The sequence below is a fragment of the Simochromis diagramma genome, unplaced genomic scaffold (genome assembly GCF_900408965.1).
Source record: "Simochromis diagramma unplaced genomic scaffold, fSimDia1.1 OVJJ01000304.1, whole genome shotgun sequence".
In the NCBI taxonomy this organism is placed as follows: domain Eukaryota; kingdom Metazoa; phylum Chordata; class Actinopteri; order Cichliformes; family Cichlidae; genus Simochromis; species Simochromis diagramma.
In genome coordinates this window covers 17127401-17147434 of record NW_024387030.1, presented here as the reverse complement: position 1 = coordinate 17147434, position 20034 = coordinate 17127401, and the positions used below count along the sequence as shown (strand labels likewise).

General features: G+C 41.8%; 1 protein-coding gene across 1 annotated transcript in view; it reads right to left on the bottom strand.

Moving 5' to 3' along the window:
• The window catches only part of gfra4a (GDNF family receptor alpha 4a), a 149748-nt gene that overhangs the window by 7393 nt on the left and 122321 nt on the right, over window positions 1-20034 (bottom strand). Inside the window, exons 4-7 of the mRNA XM_040042345.1 lie at window positions 18484-18823; window positions 14862-14971; window positions 13027-13161; window positions 479-648 (exon numbers count right to left, since the gene is read on the bottom strand). Coding sequence (XP_039898279.1) covers window positions 479-648; window positions 13027-13161; window positions 14862-14971; window positions 18484-18823 — 755 coding nt within the window. The remainder of the gene's footprint in view (window positions 1-478; window positions 649-13026; window positions 13162-14861; window positions 14972-18483; window positions 18824-20034) is intronic.

The following is a 20034-nucleotide window of genomic DNA, read 5'->3' as shown; positions in this document are numbered from 1 at the left end:
GAGCTGTGGCTACAACTGTAGCTTGCCTCCACCAGTGTGTGAATACAGACCATTTACCATTTAGCAGCCAAATTTCAGGCATATAGGGGAAACGGGCAGTTTTTCCAGAGATTCTGGTATTTACTAAGTAAAAGCAAGCACACAAGTGAGTTTAAAAGGCAAAGAAAAGCTTCTTGATTTTTGTTCTTGATGCTTCTTGACCCACTGAGGACACCTAGAATTTAGATGCTCAAATAAAGAAGTGAATTTTCTGCACGAGATGCCAAATAAACTCTCTTCTCAACTTCTCTGTGACCCGGTGCTGTGTAAATTATCCAGACTGTGTAAATCTCATCCATCTGTCGCTCCCACTAAGTTAAAACAAACAATTAAAGATATCTGTGGCTTTATGACCCGACTCTCGGAGAGGCCGTCTCCATTAGTGCGTGTGTTTGGAGAAGACCGTACATCATATTTTCAGTCTTCCCTCTCGTCTCACCTGAGTAGGTATCTGTGCCCGCAGAATGTTCTGCTCTGTTTCCATAGCGATGCCCGGGGCAGTGGTTGCCAAGTGTGGGCTATGGTTGTCCGTTGCTGGACTGGACACTCCAGGCTGACTGGCCCCCGTTTTCACATCCGATCCGTTTCCAAACGCCTGAATGGCATTTTCTGGAACAAAAGAGCAGCCGCAGATACACTGACACGACTGGAAGCTTAATAGATACATTCATGCTGAAAAATCAGGAGACTTTGATCATTTTTACATGAGTCATCACCTCAAGTGTTCTTTTGCTTTTTTCTCCTGCATAACTCTTTTGATTGTGATTGGCCACTTTACAGCTACGTACATGAGGCCCAAAATTGCAAGGTGGTCAACTTTGCATTGCGACTCATCAGGCTTGTTGAGCTGAAGCATTAATTTCACCCTGGATTTGGCAGTTCAACACACAAAAAAAAAAGAAGAAGCAGCTACCACACACTCAGGAAGGAAAACCTTAGTAGTAGTAGAAAGAAACGTGTAAAATGTCCCTAAATAAGCAGTGAATGCTTCAGCCACGGTTCAGTTTTCAAATTTACACATCTTGGTTCTGTGCTGGGTCACCGGTGTAAGGAGCTACCTGTGTTATTCACACCTGGGGAATCAGTTTCAGTATGTTATTCCTCAGGCGATAAAAAAAGCAAACTTGTGCTCTGTCTGCTCTTAAACAAGACAGAAAGAAAGAGCGTGTGAGCCAAAACTCACTTTTTTATGTAAGAGACGTAAACAAACTATGGAAAAATGCCTGAGATACAGATGGAGGCTTTGGTTTTAATTACGTCAATCTGTGAGGCAAGGGCTCCAGCAAGTCAGATGTAATGCAGGAACATATAACAGCAAAATGAGAACTATAATTACATTATAAAATAATAATTAATTAATTCCCTGCAAGCATGCCTGGTTGCTAAGTCTCTTAGCTACCACTTTGCTATTCTAGTGTACTGGTTTTCCTGCTGGTTTTCTCCAAAATAAAGATGTATCCATAAATCTCACAATATTCACTGCTTATTATAAGGAAATCATTGCAAAATAAATAAATAATGTGTTGCTTCTGGTTGCAGTGCAGGTTTGCAAGGCCAAAAAGTATCCACACTACACAATTATCACCTTGGTAAAGTTGTTCGTGTGAGACAGCTGACTAAAAAAGAAGGGACTGGTAGTTAGGAAGTTATGGTGCGTGTAAGTGAAACTGACAGTTAGGAACAAATTATGGTGCATGTGGAGAGAACGGTGGTTAAGTATGAGGCAAAAAATACCGTGTCTGTGAGGAGGAGTCGTATCATGTAGAAAATAGCGGGAGAAGCTGAATGTAAGGCAGATCTTGAGCAGCAGTGCATAATAAGAGTTGTGCATGTGTCTTCTAATAAGTGTAATTATCACCTTTGTTGTTCTGGGACTGGATATATAAATGATGTAAGTGCACAAAAAAGACACGCGCATGTTTTTTCTACCACACAAAGTATTTATGATAGAAACAGTGTGCAGACTACACACACAAGTCAGATCGCGCACACGCTTTTTCGAGAGAGTCAGGTCTGAAAGTCTGGAACTAGAAATTTAAAACAGAAATTAACATGAAAATTAAACAAACAAGTATTCAGGGCTTGAGTTTCTTATATTTATTATTTTTCTACTTGCAAACACACTTACTTATATTAATATGCTTAATTTATCCACATGGACTTCACTGCAAAGAATTTAGTGTCCACTAAATTGTATGAGGCCACTGTTGTTATCATTATTATTGGTAACTGCGACACTATAAATAGCTGAAGCCATACTTAATGCTTCCCTTGTGTGAACGGACGCACTTTTTAGCCTCTCTTTTGTAGCACTCATTTGTTTTCTCTGAATTTACACAGACTTGCACATCTTCTTTATTGTTTTCATTGCCGTGTTTTATAACTTGTGGCACAAACAATCCAAATAATAGGCAGACGGAGTCTCTACATTTATTTTGAGGCCAGAGATGGGAGTGGAAATGAGGCTTGTGCACAGAATGCATGTGCACGTGTGACCCCAAGTGTCTGGAGGACTGAAAACACCTCCTGCAGCAATGGTTGGAACCAGCTAGGAGTTATCTTAGCTTGAATGGTGCGGCTGTGTGTGTTGAATTCATTGAGAGAAAATTTGATTTACAGCATTTTTCTTTGTTGACTCAACATTTCTGCTTCATATACATTTTGAGTTTTTTGATTCTCCTTCCAAACATATACCAGCTCCAACTTTTTGGTTTCACTTAATCAGGCATCTTAAGCAATAACCCAGAGCCTTAAATCCTTCTGAGTTGTACTTAACAACGGATCTAGTCCTGGACCTAGAAGCCCTATATGCTTTGTTTAAATTCATGCCTTGTGCAATGTATAATCAAGACAGACTTTATATGTACAATGTTTGATTTTATGCACAGTGATTGATTTTAAAGTAAGGTCAAATTACACAAAAATATGCAGCAGGATTTTCATATATTCCAGTGCTTTAATTCACTCAGTAAAAACCAAGGACATACACTCTCAGACCCTCTCAACCTGGCAGGATTCTCTCTTTAGTAAAATAAGAGCACCACACAGGGTCATGGGCGGTGGAGCGCCAACGCACACAAACCATCACAATACATGCTGAAAGTGCTCCACTGCAGTACTACAAGTGAAATGTGGAAATTAATCTCATTGTGAAATGTTAGAAATAGATGAGTGTGTTAGACGGAGGGGTTTCAATGCACAAACTGATTGGACAACATTTGTTTTTAATAAAGGACACACCTGTTGTGACTTGTATGACAATGTTATGAAAGAGCAGAGGGGTAGTTGTTGATTAGTGAGAACAAGAGGGTTCATTGATTGGCATGGGTGGTTACTGGCCCCGCACTTAACACTTGAGAGGAGAACGAAGGGCCAACGCTGTGCAAAGTTTCTCTATACGGCATAATTAAACTTGCCTCAGTCCCACTTGAGAATACACTGAAGTGCAGCGTCTTCTGCATACGGCATCGCAAGTTGGGAATGTGAAGTAATGACTAAACACAGAATAGCAGCTGAGTCATAACATCCAATCAGCACACAATGGTTAGGTTAAATAGGTTTTTATGCGTTAGCCGGCAGCAACAGTGAGCAATTATGTTTAACAAAAGCACAAAAAAGAAAAGTAAAAAGGTCTTTGATGCTTTTTTTGTCTTATCGACCACCAAAAGCGCTTTACAATTCAAACCGTCCTCGCCCACAAAGTGATTTGATTTCATATTATCTTTATCAGTATGGGGGTTCGATATCGTGCCCCAAAGAGTTCCGATTACAGGTTGACCCAAAGGTTTTTGTCATCCACTGACACCACCAGCACCAGCTTGTGTCAGTTCAAATGCAGATTTGATCAAAATTGTAATGGTAGCATTTTCTTATAGCTCTAAGCTTTTAAAATGTGTTTGATAGATGGTTGGGATTCTGAAGTACTGTATATTTATCTGTACTGTATAAATGTCGAATGTCACACAGCGTTTTTAACTAGCTCACACTAAGTGGAACATTTAACATCTAAAGAGCCAGACACTGGATGCTAACATCACGTTTTCAGCGACTTCAGATGTGAGAAGTTATCCATCCAGCAAAGAAAAGATGCTGAAAATGATGCGCTAACAATCATAATGTTTAAAACGTGAAATGTGAAGGTTTTTTTAGTGTCGTTAAACACAGCAGGTCTTAAAACATTATGTCCCTTAATGTGTTGGTTGGTTGAAAAGGGAGACTCAGTATAGGCACAATGCCACCTCTATACAGCTCTAGCATGCAAAAGATTCTGACTGTCCAAAGCCTGAATCAGCTCCTCAAGCAGCAAACAATGAGTCATAATACTATCAGAATCTAAAATTTAGAAACAGATTTATATGAATTGCATAAATGAATTTTCATTTTAAAACCACTGGCATGTAATACTGGTCTGTGTACCTGGAGAGGATGTAGTACAGTATGGCTCTCTACTCTAGTGCCAATAAAATGTCAGTCAAATGGAAACCACAGTGGAATGTAAGAGATCTACTAAAATGTAAGTTTTGAAACAAATGTAACTTTCTTCCTCTATTTTTTCTATGTTTTTCACACTTAAATGTTTCAGATCATCAAACAAATGTAAATATTACACACAGACAAGGTCTACTCCACTTTGTCAGGCAGGTCCTATTTAAGCGATTTCTTGATGGAGAACAGGTGTGGCAGTAATCAGGCCTGGCTGTGGCTAGAGAACTTGAACTTCCAAAGATGTGATAATATTTTAAGACCAATTTAGTTAAAAGCTTTCTCAGGATGGTGTACAGTGTGCCCTAGTGAAGGACAAAAGAAAGAGAGGAAAGCTTAAAATACTATCAGCTCATTAAAAGTATTTTGAGCAGCAGGAAAAAAAATCTCTGAAAGACCTGACACGTGACCTGAGAGATGCATCTGGCCTTTCAGTTAATCTATTATTTGCTAAAGCATCATCAGAAAAGGTCTCAGTGGAAGGATGGCAAATGCAGATATGTTAAATTACACAAGAACTGTACTGAAAATCAGTGGAAACAGGTCGTCAATATGCAAGGAGGCCAGGAAGGTACAACTCCAAAACACGGTGGAGGCTCTGTCGCGGTTTATGGCGACATTCAACCAGTGGTGTTGGTAATTTTGTCAACAAGTGATTGAATCATTACTGCAGAAAAAGTATCACCACCCTTTATCCACTATATAATACCTGGAAAACATCGAATCTTGAGAGCACCGTGTATAAATTAATACCTGTAAACCTCAATAAGTGAAGCAATGCTGTAAAGAAGAGTGAGCCACAAAGATAAACTGATAAAAATATCAATTACTTCAAAAAACTACTTCAAGTTAGTAGTACTGAAGGTGCTTCTACAAGCTACTGAGTCATGGGGTGTACTTAGTTTGACAGAGGGCTATGGAGTCGTGTGAAAACGCACTTTTCCACACAAATATACAAACGTGTACTTCCACAGACTACTGCCTGCCATCCATTGTCATTAAAATCTCTTGTCGGCAAATTTATAATGACTAGAAAAATTCTGAGATCTTTTTCTCTTTTCGCAGGAGCATAGGAAACAGCTGTTCAAATTTGGATGTAATTCAGTCAAACAGATGCTGTTGATATTTCTGTTTGAACACTCGAGTGATTGAAACAGATAACATTTCTACCTTCACTGTCTACCAGAAGTATGCAGTAAAATTACAGGCGCGTAAAATACAGACAGAAATGTTTGGTTAGCAGAGCGTTGACACAGAGCAGGAAGGTGGAGAAAGTCAGAGACGGCAGACATGGATACTGGACTGAACTGGTTTCCTTTACTGTATTTAAGACCCTCAAAAATCTGTCACCTTTCTGTAAAGGTTTGACAAAATGATCACTGATTATTTAAAAGGACCATAAGAAGCCTGTGACTGCGAGGAATATCACATTATATTTCCTGTGTACAATTTACTGACTGCTGGATTTATAAGGAAACTCATTACATCAAGTTGTTGGATTTATAGCAACCAGAATGAATTATGACCATATAATGAATTAATATTCTACAGGCATTCATTCTCATTTGGCTAATGGGTTACTCAGCAGCAATTACGTTTTCATGAAAGTCACTTCAATTAAAATATGCTCAAAATAAAGACATGACTGTCAGATCCATCAATTAATAACCATAGCTTATACTGTAAGATGAATGTGAGCATGAGACATGAAAAAACCCTCATTTTCCAGCTGTTCCTGAGGGGGAAAAACCCAGAAGCGACTCACTGAATTTCAGTGATGTGAATTCAGAGTCTTCAGCGGAGTATCAGCGTGTGACGCACAGACATTGATTTCTCACAGGATCATAAACAAATTGATCGTTCCTCCTGAGATAGTTTGCCTCTGCAAAGAAAATTCTGCAGCAGTCAATGCAGCGCCTTGACTTGAGCATCAGCATCGAGCACTGGAGCTGCTGGAAGGGTGACCTGTTTGTTCCTTTAGCCCTGCAGCTAATTAGGGAATGCATGTTGCAACAGAATCTCAATGAATTGACAGTGAGAAGAAATCAAATACTGATCCCATTTGAGGCTATATATACATATATAAGGCTGTGGACTACCATACTAATGGTGCTGTGGGTCATTAGCATTGGTAGGACAGGTGGGAAAGTGTGCCAGTGCGCTCAAAGTGTGCAGTTAGGGTTCGGCAGCGCACAGCAATTCCCTGGCAGGGTGACGGATGAGAGAAGCGAAGGATGCAACTCCAGCTGCTCGCCACCATGCCTCACCACCCGCCATCACGCAGAGATGAAGTGCCAATTGATATCTTTAGTGGTAAGCTGTTGTGACAGTTTCTTTGTAAATGTTTGGCCACGGCTGTTTAAGCACAGCCATCTCTTCCACTTTTAAGTTTCCTCCTGAGGGCTTTTTTTCCTCTTTTACTGACTTCACAGGTTCCCTGGGGCATTAATGCAGAGCCCATCCTATGCATGCCCCGGTTCTGTCCCCAAACTCCCCAACGTATTGTTGGCCACCCTCACTTTTCCCTGTTATAATACCAATTCAAGTTCCAGAAAAGATTTTACATAATTGCAGAAATAAAATTAGCTTCACCTCCATCTGTCCTCTCTTTTTTTCCCCCTGCCACGCACAGAATGAAGAGGTCCAGAGCTGCTGCTCTGCATAGTGATGCGACTATTACCGCTGTGATGAGGAAGTAAGGTGGGGTGACAGCTGTTTTTAAAACCTGACTGAGCTCGCTCCATACAGGGAAGGCTTTTTTCCCCCAGCAGTTTCCCCCTCCCCTGTCTGCAAACAACTGTATTCTTCCCTGCCACTATTCTCTCTGTCCGCCTCATTAGTTCGGAGGCAGGAAACCAAATTAGGCTCAATTACAAAGTCATCAAAGGCCATCTGAAGTCCTGTCTCAGCAAGCAGGCCCCAGCACAAGGGCGGGGTTGTGCGCAAAATAACGGTGGATTCAGCTGCAAGAAATTTACACACAAAAAAGACAAGGAGGATTTATTTAACCGATGATGATGATGTCGCTGTCCATTTGTAAAACTGAACGATCACTGAAGACAGGAGAGTCTTCCCCTGTACTCAAAATGAATAACAATTCTTTACACGCTGTGATTATACAAGAAACATGGGGGAAAGCAAACAATGAGGAACTCTCCCAGGGCGCATTCATTTCCACAATTATTGGATCCAATCCAAACTCACTTTGTCAATTCATTACGGACACTTTCTCCCCCCCAAAAAGAGGTGTTGTCTGCCCGAGTATTAGAAGAGCAACTAAATTCCAGCTGAGATGAGTGTGACATGCACTGCTGGTCCTTTCCCATTAGAAACTTGTTAATCCTTATCATCACATGTAGAATGTTTGACTTCAGCCGTTCGCTCAAGCTGTTTCCACTTTTGGCCAAGATGCAGGAAAATGAGGCCAGTGACTCTGAGCTCTGTTTTTCTGGGTCTTTAAGGAGCTTACTGTAAACAGCACACGGGAGCTGCCATAGCAAGTCTAACTCCTGACTGCAGGATACCCGTGAGGAGTTTCACTGGACAGCAAGACATCCATCAGCCAGGTCTTACCTGTAATCTAATTCATTCTATGGAGAATTGGTAACTTTGAGTTTTAAAGCGAGATTTTAATAAAGGGCAACATGGTGGCACGGTGGTTAGCACAGTTCAATTCCACCATCAGGCCGGGGTCTTTCTGTGTGGAGTTTGCATGTTCTCCCCGGGTATTCTGGCTTCCTCCCACAGTCCAAAGACATGCAGTTAGTGGGGATAGGTTAATTGGAAACACTTAGTTGCCCATAGGAGTGAATGCGGGAGCCCTGCAACAGACTGGCGACCTGTCCAGGATGTACCCTGCCTCTTGCCCTAAGACAGCTGAGACAGGCTCCCTAAAAAAGATAAGCGGAAGCGAATGGATGGATTTTAATAAATATCCAAAGGCCTGTTTTTTAAAACTACTGAGCCACAGTGTACATTGTTTTCTGTTAACAAGGTTTGTTTGAATCTTCATACTTTGTCTTATTAAGCATCCAAAATTGCAAAGTTGCTTGGTGAACATCTGCTGCCCCTGGGTCTACTGCTGTATAGCTTTTTATACACATCATGGTTATATTAATTGTTTCTGGGAATCGTCAGCTGGTCAAGCAGAGTTTGAAAAGTTTGAAAAAATTGTGACAGAAATACTATCTAGTGTATGGCTCATCTCACTATCTTTGACCAGCTATTAAATCCTTTTATTATTCCCTGACATGAAAAATCAAGTGTGTATTTCTGCTTTATTGTGCAGTGTAAAGAATAAACAGGTGCGTGGAAAGCTGTGCAGTCTGAAACGAGTACATTTGCAGGCTTTAATCATAGGTGTTGATGTAAATTTCACACTTAAGACCAAAAGCCAGGAAAAATAGAGCGATCATGTGAAGGCAGAGGAGCAGAGGGTGAGATGCTGCAGTAACAGCAGCACAGATAACACGCCGACACCATCGGATCACTCGTGGCAGGGTTTATGTTGCTGTAGAGTCTGGTTAAATCAGTGGTAAGAGGCCGTTTGTCTGACATCTGATGAGAGTTTGGTACTTGGCTGTTCTGTCACAGTTGAACATATGTATAAACTGACCCTGAATATCAGTTGCAGTTTGCTTTGTAGTGTCACTACAGTCACACAGTCCAACGTCTGGCGTCTGTGGTTTGTCACTGATGTTGTTATTCACGCTGACAGCTTTGTAAGAACATGTCTGCTTTTGTTGTTAGAAAAAATATAATAACCCCAAATAAATCCCAGTGTGTGTGTGTGTGTGTGTGTGTGTGTGTGTGTGTGTGTGTGTGTGTGTGTGTGTGTGCGAGACACCAGCAGCTACAGTTTGTATTACTTTGTCACTAATGTCATTCTTCTGTCACTGGCGCCATCATTCATTCGGAGGGATGATCCCGTATCATCATAGCTGTTTTGTTGTCGTTGCTGGATGAATAAAAGATTACACCGGATTGGTGGATAATTCTAACGTAACACCAGCTGCAGTTTATCAGCAGAATGCACTGCAATTAAGAAAACATGCTATTATTGTTATTTTTGTTTTCTGGCGTGATAAAACTCCCTGCGAGTTGCATAAACAAACATATGTGATATTTGTGTTAATCCATTACTTTGTGCCACCAGCTGTAGTGTTTCATTAGTGTCACTGGTCTACCGCTGCCATAATTCACAGTGCTGTTTATCTGACAGTTTAATTGTGAAAATAAATAAATGACTATTGACTGAAACGATAACAAGGGGGAAGGAGCGGCTTTTTACTTTGTCGCTGATGTGTCACTAGAACGAGCTTTCCCAAGAATCCTTTTCAAACACGGTAAAAGCAAAGTGATGTTTAGCAGCACAGTTGAGGGTAATAATCGAACAATAATTTCCACTGTTAAAGGCTGGATGATTCAGATTTTATGTTTGAAAATAACCAGGAATGACTCACAAATTTAAGAGGACCAAAAAAAAAAAAAAAACCTTCTTATTCTTACAGGTGCCAAATTTACAATATAAAAATTCTCAGAGATTAAAGTCACAAATTTGTGAGAAAAGACTAATTTTTCTTCTGTCAACGAAGCAAATGTGATGCAGTTCTTTTATTATAACTTTTTTTTCACAAATACATTACTTTATAAACTCAAATTACATCTACAGCACAGTAGTAGTGCATATTTTTTTCTAGTAAACCTACAAATTAAGACTTTAAATTTGTTTTTCTCCCCAAAATATTACTCTTCTAGAAAAGAAAATCACACAATTACGCAGCCATAATTTGATGACACAACTTTTGGCAGGTTGCCACATTTTTATATAAAATTTTGAATTGTGCTCTGCACCATAAAACTAGCTCTGGTCTGCTGGTTGGCTGCAGTTTGAAAGGCCCATTTGTTTTAAGTCCCAAAGAAGGAGCGGGCAGTGCATAATAGTTGGCAGTGTGTTACCAAGTTAATGGTCAATTTTAAATGGACCATCCAACAGAAAAGTAAATGCATTATCAGAACTGCCGATGCTGGAAACATTCCTCGCAGATTTTGGTTGATATTAACATGATAGCGTCACACAGTTTCATCATCAGATCTCAGCTCTATTGGACTGACAACTGGTGACCATCTAGTTGAATACAGTGAACTCATTGTCATGTTCAAGAATGTCTTCACTGGTACATTGTGTTCATAAGGGGATGGACATGATCAGCAGCAGTACTCAGGTACACTATGGGATTTTAATTGGCACTAAGTCACCTAAAGTGTGCCAAGAAGTCATTCACCAGATCATTACGCCACCAGCAGCATGAACCACGGATACATAGCAGGATGGATCCATGTGTTCCTGCTAGTGATGGGTCGTTCGCGAACGAAATGGCTCTTAGAGCCGAATCTTTGACGTGAACGACGCGAGCCGGCTCCTTATCGCGAGCCGTCACGTGGTTTGTTTGTTTTTTCTCTCAGCCTCTCTCTCGCACTTTTTTTCCGCTTCACTCAGCACGCGAGCCTTGTGCTTTACGCTGGGCAGAGGGGGGAGGGGCGGTAGTTACACTGAGTAGCACAGGAACAGAGCGAGAGGGAGAGAGAGAGAAAGAAAGCCAGGGACAACAACGTCACATTAGAAAGGTATAGTAATCATCCACAACTATTTTCGGTTGCAGATGATAAAGGATTCAGAAAGTTTATTCATGCAGGCCCATATGACAGAGAATGTGCATGTTCTTTTTGTTTTCATATTTTAATTTATATTTAATTGTGTTGTGGTTTGCAGTGTTTTGTGTTGTTTCACTTTAAATTTGTAAAAGGAAACAGCTGAAAATTTAAATAGTTAAAAGTTGAAATGTTGAAATAGTTGATTTTTGTATTATATGATTTATTTATTACATTTTATGTGGAGTGAATAAATAAAAGTATATTTACGGTGGCCCCTAGAGACAAAGCACGCACAAACTTCAAATCACGTACAAACTCTGAAGCACGTACAAACCCTGAAGCACGTACAAACTCCAAAACACGTAAAAACACGTACGAACTCCGAAGCACGTAAAAACTCAGAAGCATATAAAAACTCAAAACACGTACAAAACACAACAGAAGTGCTCCAGGATGCTGGGCGCAGTGTTGAGCTTTTGTTACCTAGTGGCTACACAAGCCAACAAGTACCAACGACCAGATTTGGTGTGTGGTAGTAACAGGTAAATGAACTTTTTTTTTAAATTATTTGAATATATATGAATGCTTGTGTATAAATACACAAACAACACACATATGCTTTCAATTGTGTAATTTAAGTGATCTAGTAGCTCTGCTTTGGAAGTTCAGTTCATTCTAGAAATGTGTTTTGGAGTTTGTATGTGTTTTGTCTCTAGGGGCCACCGCATATATTTATATATAAACATATATAAATAAAACCACTTTTTTTTTACGTTAGTAATTCCTTTTGTGCATAATTTTATATTATTGTTAATAATAAATTAATTAAAGCAACAAAACAACCTGAAGAGCCGGTTCGGAGCCGAAAGAACCGGCTCTTTTTAGTGAGCCAAACCGAAAGAGCCGGATCTCTAAAAAGAGCTGGAAATCCCATCACTAGTTCCTGCTGTTTCTGACCCTACCGCGTGAATATCGTCACAGAAATTAAGACTCATCAGACCAGCAAACATTTCTTTGGTCGTCTATTGTTCGGGTTTGTTGAGCCTGAGCAAATGATAGCTTCAGTTACGCTTTCTCTGCTGACAGCAATAACACCCAGTGTGGTTTTCTACTGCGGTAGGCGATCTGTTTCAAGGTTTTACCAGTTGTGCATTCGGAGATATATATCCTGGTTGAAACAACTAGTTATTTGAGTTATTGTAGCTTTCCTATCAGCTTGAAATAGTCTCCTCTGACCTCTAGCATCAACAGGGAATTTTCACCCAGAGAACTAACTCTCACTAGATACCTTCTCGTTTTCAGACCATTTTCTTTAAACCCTATAGATCATTGGGTGGGCAAATCCCTGTCGATCAGCAGATTCTGAAACACTTAGCCTGACCAGCCTGTCTGGCACCAACAACCATGTCATGTTCAAAATCACTCAAAATCATCATTCTGATACTTAATTTGAACTTCAGCAGGTCATCTTGACATTGCAGCAACTCAATGCCTAAAAGCGTTGAGTTGTTGCCATGTGATTGGCTAATTTGATATTTGTTTTTAAGTGCCATTCAAGAGGTCTAGTGTATATTTTCTATTCAACACAGTTCAAGTGAAAACGCAAGTAAGTAAGTAAGTAAAATAATGACTACCCCTCTGTCTGCTCTGTTTCTCATCTATGTACAAAATAGCCCGACTCCCGTGTGGGTTGCAGAACATCAAAGGGATTTTTGCACCACAATAAAAGCGTCACAGATTATTCTGTTCACAACTAGACTTTCTTAATTCTCGCACTTGCTCTGGTTCTTAGTCTGGGTTGTAATTGCTTCTCTGTTGCCAGAGGTCTCTCTTTTTGCAGTTGTTACTTACTCAGGCAGATGTTGTCGTGGAAAAAAGTGAGAAAGTCGCTGCATTGTTCCCTGTGGTTGCCACTCGCTGCGCAGGAGCACCAGGGTCCCACATTGGAGGTGGAGTTGTCAAGGTAGTTGGGAGTTATTGTGCTTCCTGTTGAGGGCAGGAGAGGTGGAAAACAACACATTTCCGTATGTTTACAGGTGTACTGAGCCAACACATCTCCTCACATTACTATCTTTACGATGCAGTGATTGAATCTGACCTTAAGCGAGCTCGCATAAAAAGGAAGCTATCTCTTTGATTTAGCCGAACTGTGCGGAATATTTAACATCTTTTTTGTTATTCAAGCTATTCCGCCCGTCTCCCCGTGCAACACTCTGCTCGTAAGCGCCTCATAAAAACTGCAGTTTCCAAAGAAAACCCCCCAAAAAGTTGTCTGACTGAGAAGTTTGATGTCATTCGAGCTGAATTCTGGCTGATTTAATCTTGTTACGCTTAGCCTGATTATGACCTTACTCTGATTACGATAATCAAATAAAGGCATTTACATGGCAATTTCTATCATCCCGGCATTGCCCTAATCATGTTAAGACTGAGTTATTAGTGCGTATGTAAATGTATTCATTGAGAGGGAAAGTGAGAGGAATTTAAAAAGAGGAACGGATGAAAACGGAGTGAATGCGCACAGGGACGCAGACGGGCAGGTTAGTTAGTGCCGCAGCCGGACACCAGCTGGGACCGAGTCAGGCAAAGAAATCTTACTGTATTATGTCTTGGTTTGAAAATAGCAAACACACAGCTAAAAATACTCTGTCTGTGTAACTGGTGATTATTCAAAAATGTGATTTTCATCGTGGGTGAAGTTATCATACATACAGTGCATCGCTGCTAGCTTATCCTCTTGATCTCTAGCAACCTTCCTACTTTGTTGATGTTACAACAGATCCAAGCATCCAAGTACCGCAGCAGTTGTTTAGGTTTTCTTTTACACTTATGAACTCCCCAAACATGCGCATCCACCACATGCGCCAGCCTGGCAAACTCTGATAAGAGCAGCGGCCTGAGACACAAAATTCAGGCGCCGTCAGAGTCTTTCTTTTCGTTTTGAATCTTTTCAACCGTTCAGTGGGAAATGATTGGAAAGTCATTCCCCGGGAAGCCTTCTAGTTTGTATTTTTTAAAGAGGGTGAGGATAAAACCGCTGCACTTCGAGGCAGTGTGGCAAAACAAAACAAAAAAAAAAGTTCTGATTTACCTCTATTGATTTTTCTGGGACTTCCAAACAACAGCACCTCAGAGTTTCACTTCGTCTTGAGTTGTCTACAATGGCCAATCTGTGCTGCACAGCTTTCTGTCTCCGTCTTCCTTTATCTGTCTACTTCACTTTCCAACAACCCCCCTCTCCCCCACACACCCTTCTTTTTGCAGTACTTCACTTGGGTATTGTTGTCCAATAATGACATGTTTGAACTGAGTGCTTTTTAACAACCTTTTGTGCATTATGTGATCCTTTGTTAAGTTTTTGTACGAAGCACAATAGGCCGTGTTCTGCGCCTCTACCCAGTCCCGCTCATTGTCACGTCAGGGATAATTCTCTCAAAACAGCGGTCAATAGTTGTAATTGCACTACTTATAATGCCAACGATTTGGCTGGGCACGCTGTAGCCACATTAATCAGCACTCCATCGATTCCTAAAGCGCGCTCCTCATCACAATCCTTGATTCATTCTTTTGAGCCCTGTTCAGCGCACTTGTCTGCTCTTGGCCTTCCTCCCTCGAAAACCTTTTGTTCCCAATCTATCACCGAAGGTGGGCGAGCCGGAGCTGGTGCAGAAAGATTTAGTTCTTACCTATCAGGCCGGTGTATGCGAGCAGACATTGCCCGTAGTTCTCCTGCTTGCAGCCACTGGCACTCTGCTCGGAGGGCTGGCAATCATGCTGGAACTGTGCCCAGCGAGACCTGTGGGAGCAATAACATGCCATCCATCATTTACTTGTGCTTGGCTGCTGCACACATCATGTCAATGAGTGGTGGCCAGCGCTGGTGCTTTCTCTCATCTAACCCCAGAATGTAGGTTTGAAAACCACCACGCTCATCTACCTGCTTGTGCTCCCCGTGACAACTCCCTCTGCCCTTCAAGATCTCCCGCTCTACAGCACTTCAACCCTACTCCAGCCACCCATGGTGACATTCATCCCCCTTTATTCTTTCTTCCTTTTTTTTCTTCTCCCTGGCAGTCGTCTTCTGGAAAGCTGCCAGGCTGTAAAGAGTCAATGAGGGGCAAAGATAGGCCTTAGCTCTGCTCTCTTAATACTGTGGGTGCTGTCTGGCAGGCCTGGCCACCAGGAGATTAGACAAATATGGATCTTTCATATAAATACTTCCTCCCACAGCAGCTTTGCCTTCCCGCCTTACCTTTCCTGCCAGCCGCACAGACATCCAACCTCATCACCGTCATCGTGCGAGGCTATCGAGGCCATCATATTGCATCATTGGCCCCCGCCGACTGGCATTTGCGACGGGATCCCCTCAGGGCACCACAACTCTCCACTTTGCCCTCATTTGTCATGTCATTGTAATGATGTGCGTAAAACTCATAGGCTGTGCGCTAAGTGAAGGCATCCTCCGCAGGCAGCCAGTTAATGCCGGCTGACTGGTGCGCGATTGGTGGGCCGTGCAGGGGCCTTGAGATGCTCTATCCGTCGGGGCGGCAGTGGAGAATAATGCCTGATCGATAGCCGTGACAGATGAAGCCCTTTGTCTTCCTGACATTTGAAGAGGAACTAGATTAAATGCTGGCGACCATTTGCTGTCAGTAAGAGGAGGCTGACTGGATGCTTCTGAGAACTCCGTGTTCCTGGGAGAAACACACCCTATGAATCCTAATGACCTCATAAGGCATTGTTAGTTTTCTGACTGGACGCTTTACAACCCATTTAAATTTGAATTAAATCCTTTGGTAGTCACATACATGGGGACATAAACGCCGAATAACTAAGCTTTCTCAGATGACTTACCATGTGAGGAGGGTCACTTTTTCTGCAAACTATTTTCTGATCCTGACGATGTCTTCACTGCTGTTAATAAACATTTTTCCAAGCAACTTGCCAGGAAAACCATGCGTGAATCCCCAGTGAGAAAGGCTGTTTCAATAATGACTATTTCACATGGCTGCTTCACTTGGAAAATGAATGCAGAATTTAATTGAGCTAATTAAACACAGTTAATGAGTATAACAATTGCATTAATTAAACACAACTGACTAATTAAATCTAAATGAACATATCACCCTAGCCAGACACATCTTCCAAGATATACACGACGCTATTTATTGTCCTGAGGGAAAGTCAGCGAGCGAGGCCACCATCAACAGAGCACTTCAAATTAAACCAGACAGCGGTGACGATGACGCCACATCTTGTACTCGGTCAGAAAAAATAAATCAACTTGACACAACTTGCAACTTAGCTTGTCACCTGTCAGCAAACTCGTCAGCTTAGTCACTAATGGGACAGTAAACCCTTACAGTTTACACTCAACACCTCGTGTACTCTGGGAAAGGCGGTGAATAAAGCATGGCTCTGTTCCCTCAGTGGTCAATAAGACTGGCTGTTATTGCTCAGTGTTGACCAAATGCACCAACTGTAGAGGTAGTTATGAAGTAAACTGTAGTCGGAATCAAACTTGGCGAGCCTTTGTTGCTGTCATCAGTATTTTCGTCCAATATTCCGTCGTCTGTGCGCCTTTTGCCCGTCTTTATCTTTTTGCCTTTTATTGGCCGCTCTCAGTTATTGCTTTTTCTTTGGAACTCTGCCTAGACAACCGGCATCCTGGAGTTACCTCTTCACTGCTGACATTGCGACTGGTGTTTTGCAGCCGCCATTTAATAAAGCTGCCAGTTGAGAACCTATAAAGGGTCTGTTTGTCGAACTGGAGACTCTGACGTACCTTTGTTCTTGCTCAGTTTTCCCCCCACAGCCTCTCGCTTGTCTTTTCTAGTAAGAGCCAGTTTTTCCAGTTATGTAAAGGGAACATTATGCATCGTTATGTGAGTTGTTTTTTTTACTGGGTTCATTACTTGTTTGTTTGGGTATTATGACACTAACTGAAACCACAGCAGGTGATGTTTTCGGCACCCAACTAGAAGATGATAATGGCTTTTTTCTTATAATAATCAATTAGCCTTTTAACAGGATACAGTTGCGTTCGGCTAACTGAGCAGGGAAAGTTACATCTATGTCCACGCTGCACTGAAAACACTGAATGATTTCCATGAATCTCCAATTGTTCTTTACCACATGTCTGTTCAATTCAGTTATATTATAAATCTAAACAAAAGTGGCTTCCTTCAAAAACAAAGACCTCCCTGAGTAGCCCCAAACCTTTTGAGCAGTACAATAAATCAGGTGTTACTTTATCCTATTTTAACTGTCTTGTTTTCTTTTTAGGTGAGTGGTTGAAGGTTCTCTTTAACCATACTGCAAATTTGGCTTCAAACTTTCACTGATTCACTGATTTAACCCCTCCACCACCTCGACATCCACCCGTCCGCTCCACACCCTCAGATTTCTGCATGCAACACTTTTTCTGGGTGCACTGGCCTTGGAGCCTAGACACCAAACTTTAATTATATTGATGCTAATGATCATAAATAATAAAACTGCTCTATGTCTGCTTGATGTGTGTGTGGGGACTGTTTGCTAACACTTTAGCAAATCTCTTTTATGTGCAGCTTGTCTTTCAGCTAGTGGTCAAAAATTAATGGCTACAATTTCCATGTAAGAAACTACCGGTCGCATTATTCTTCTCGTGTCCTCGCTCGGTTACTGTGTGATTGTTATGGTATTCAGGAGCCCTGTCATTTAAAATGAATCAAGCTTTAAATTTTTCATCGTAAAAAGCAGAAAGTCAAAGAGAAAAAAAAAGCTGGTGTTAAAAGCGTACGACAAGGCAAGACTCAAATAGTTTCCTCAAGAGCCGACAGATCAAAGAAGATCTGTGATGTGTCAGTAACCTCAGGCGAGTGTTTACCAACAAGTTTAACAAAAGAACTCGATAAGCTGATACAGTCTTTAAAGCCTGTTTCTCCATTTAAGTGGGAGTTTACTTTCAGCTTCTACACGTCAGATAACATTTATCTCAGTTTTAAGTCTTTGAGTATCATTTTAAAGAACGGGCACCTTCTGAATCAATCCGTGTTTCCGTTTGTCCTGGATTAGTTATTTCAAGTGTTCTGAATAAGCATCTGAGCAGGATGTGATAACCATGACATGAAACATTTAACAAAGTGATTTTACTTTTAGGTCAAAATATGGAAAAAGACCTTTTGTGAGCCTTTAATAGAAGCTGCAGCTGCTGAAAATGATTCTCAATTTAGTGTGAAAAGTGACGTCAACTCTAGAAATTATGTGTGAAATGTTTTTAGCAGGAGGCAGCATGTAAGACCAGATTTTTTTCTTTCACTTTTCTACCTGCACACATAGTCTGCCTTGCAGATCCGCAGCTGAGCCAAACAGTTGGGCTTTTCCTTGTCTTCGTAGGAGCAGGACGGCACGATGGTTTGCCTGCGGCGCTCTGCGCAGGCCGTGTCGGTGCAGGGACAGAACAGCAGCTCGTTGGTGTATTCAGGGGGGACGCGGTCGAAGAACTTCCTCAGCGCCTTGTTGCACTTTGCTCGATTGCACGGCCCCGAGCGGGCAGACGGCTGGATGCAGGAGGAGACGTACTCCGTACGAAGCTTCTGACACGTCTCATCTATGTTACACGCCTTGGCAGCGTCCAGGCAGCGGTTCACTGTCGTCACTTCAGACTCTGAAAGGAAGAAAGAAGACACAAGTGAGCAGCAGAAAGGCTTACATCCTCGTGTGCAGAAAATCAAATCTCAAGCAATGTTTACAAATGATTTGAAGCACTAATTGGAGTTAGGATCGACTCGCCGGCCCTCACCTCTACACTTGGATGCAGAGTTGCATTTACAAGTGCAAAAAACTTCCAAAACAAAACAAAAAAACAAAAAAAAAACAAACAAAAAAACCAAACCCAAACAAAACAAAACAAAACAAAACAACGCATGTCTTGAAGAAGAAAATACACCAAAATGATGATTGTATGTAACAGGCCTCCCTGTAATGAATAGAACATGAATGGTGTCTAAATGTTGTATGAGTGCGGGCACTGGATGTGTTTCAGCCAAGGCCTAATGGCTGAATATTTCATTCTGCTGGGTTAATGCAGAGTGGCAGCGCTGAAAAAGCTGCTCCTCCATCTCTCCAGCCGCACAACAAGGCCTGTAATTACTGTTCCTTCCCCCCTTCATCCATCTATCCATCTCTCCAGCACTCCCTCCCTACATCTGGGCCCATTCCTCACTCACCTGACTCCCTCCTTCCCTCGCCGCCCTCCTCCCTCGCTATGTGCCTGCCACCCGCGATGCCGCTATCGCCCCCACTCCATCTGTCTCGTCCCTTCCCCTGCTTAGCTCTCTCTCCCATCCATTCTTCCTCAACTTTGTCCATCTCTGCCTCCCTCAGTGCCCATGCTCCTGCTGACTTCTCGAGTAATGAGCCACCTTCTGTGGAGGCAGTGGAAACCCCTTTCATAAGCACCTTTTTTCCCCATTGTATTATTTCCCAATCCATCATTATATGTGTGCGTGTGTGTGTTTTTTTCCCAAGCGACCTTCCAGTCAATACGGCCATGATGACGCTCAGCTCCTCTGGCAGATAGTGCTGCTCATTAGTTTGTAAAGTGCCTGTAGTTGCGTCTCCTGGTGAGTTTGACTCTCACCAAGCTGTCATATAAAATATGAATGGCCTCAGAGAGAAGGCAAACAACCCATCGCAAAGCACAGGTTATTCCAAGCTTAACCAAGTAGCCAGCGGAGGGCAAGGGTGGAGTGCAGGTTGAAAAACTGGATCCAGTGTCTGCATACTTGGGGAGGAGAATATTCCCACACCCTTGAGTGTGAAATCCTTCACGCCATGGTTTTGTAACCTGTTATTTATTCAAAGGAGGCTCGCTGA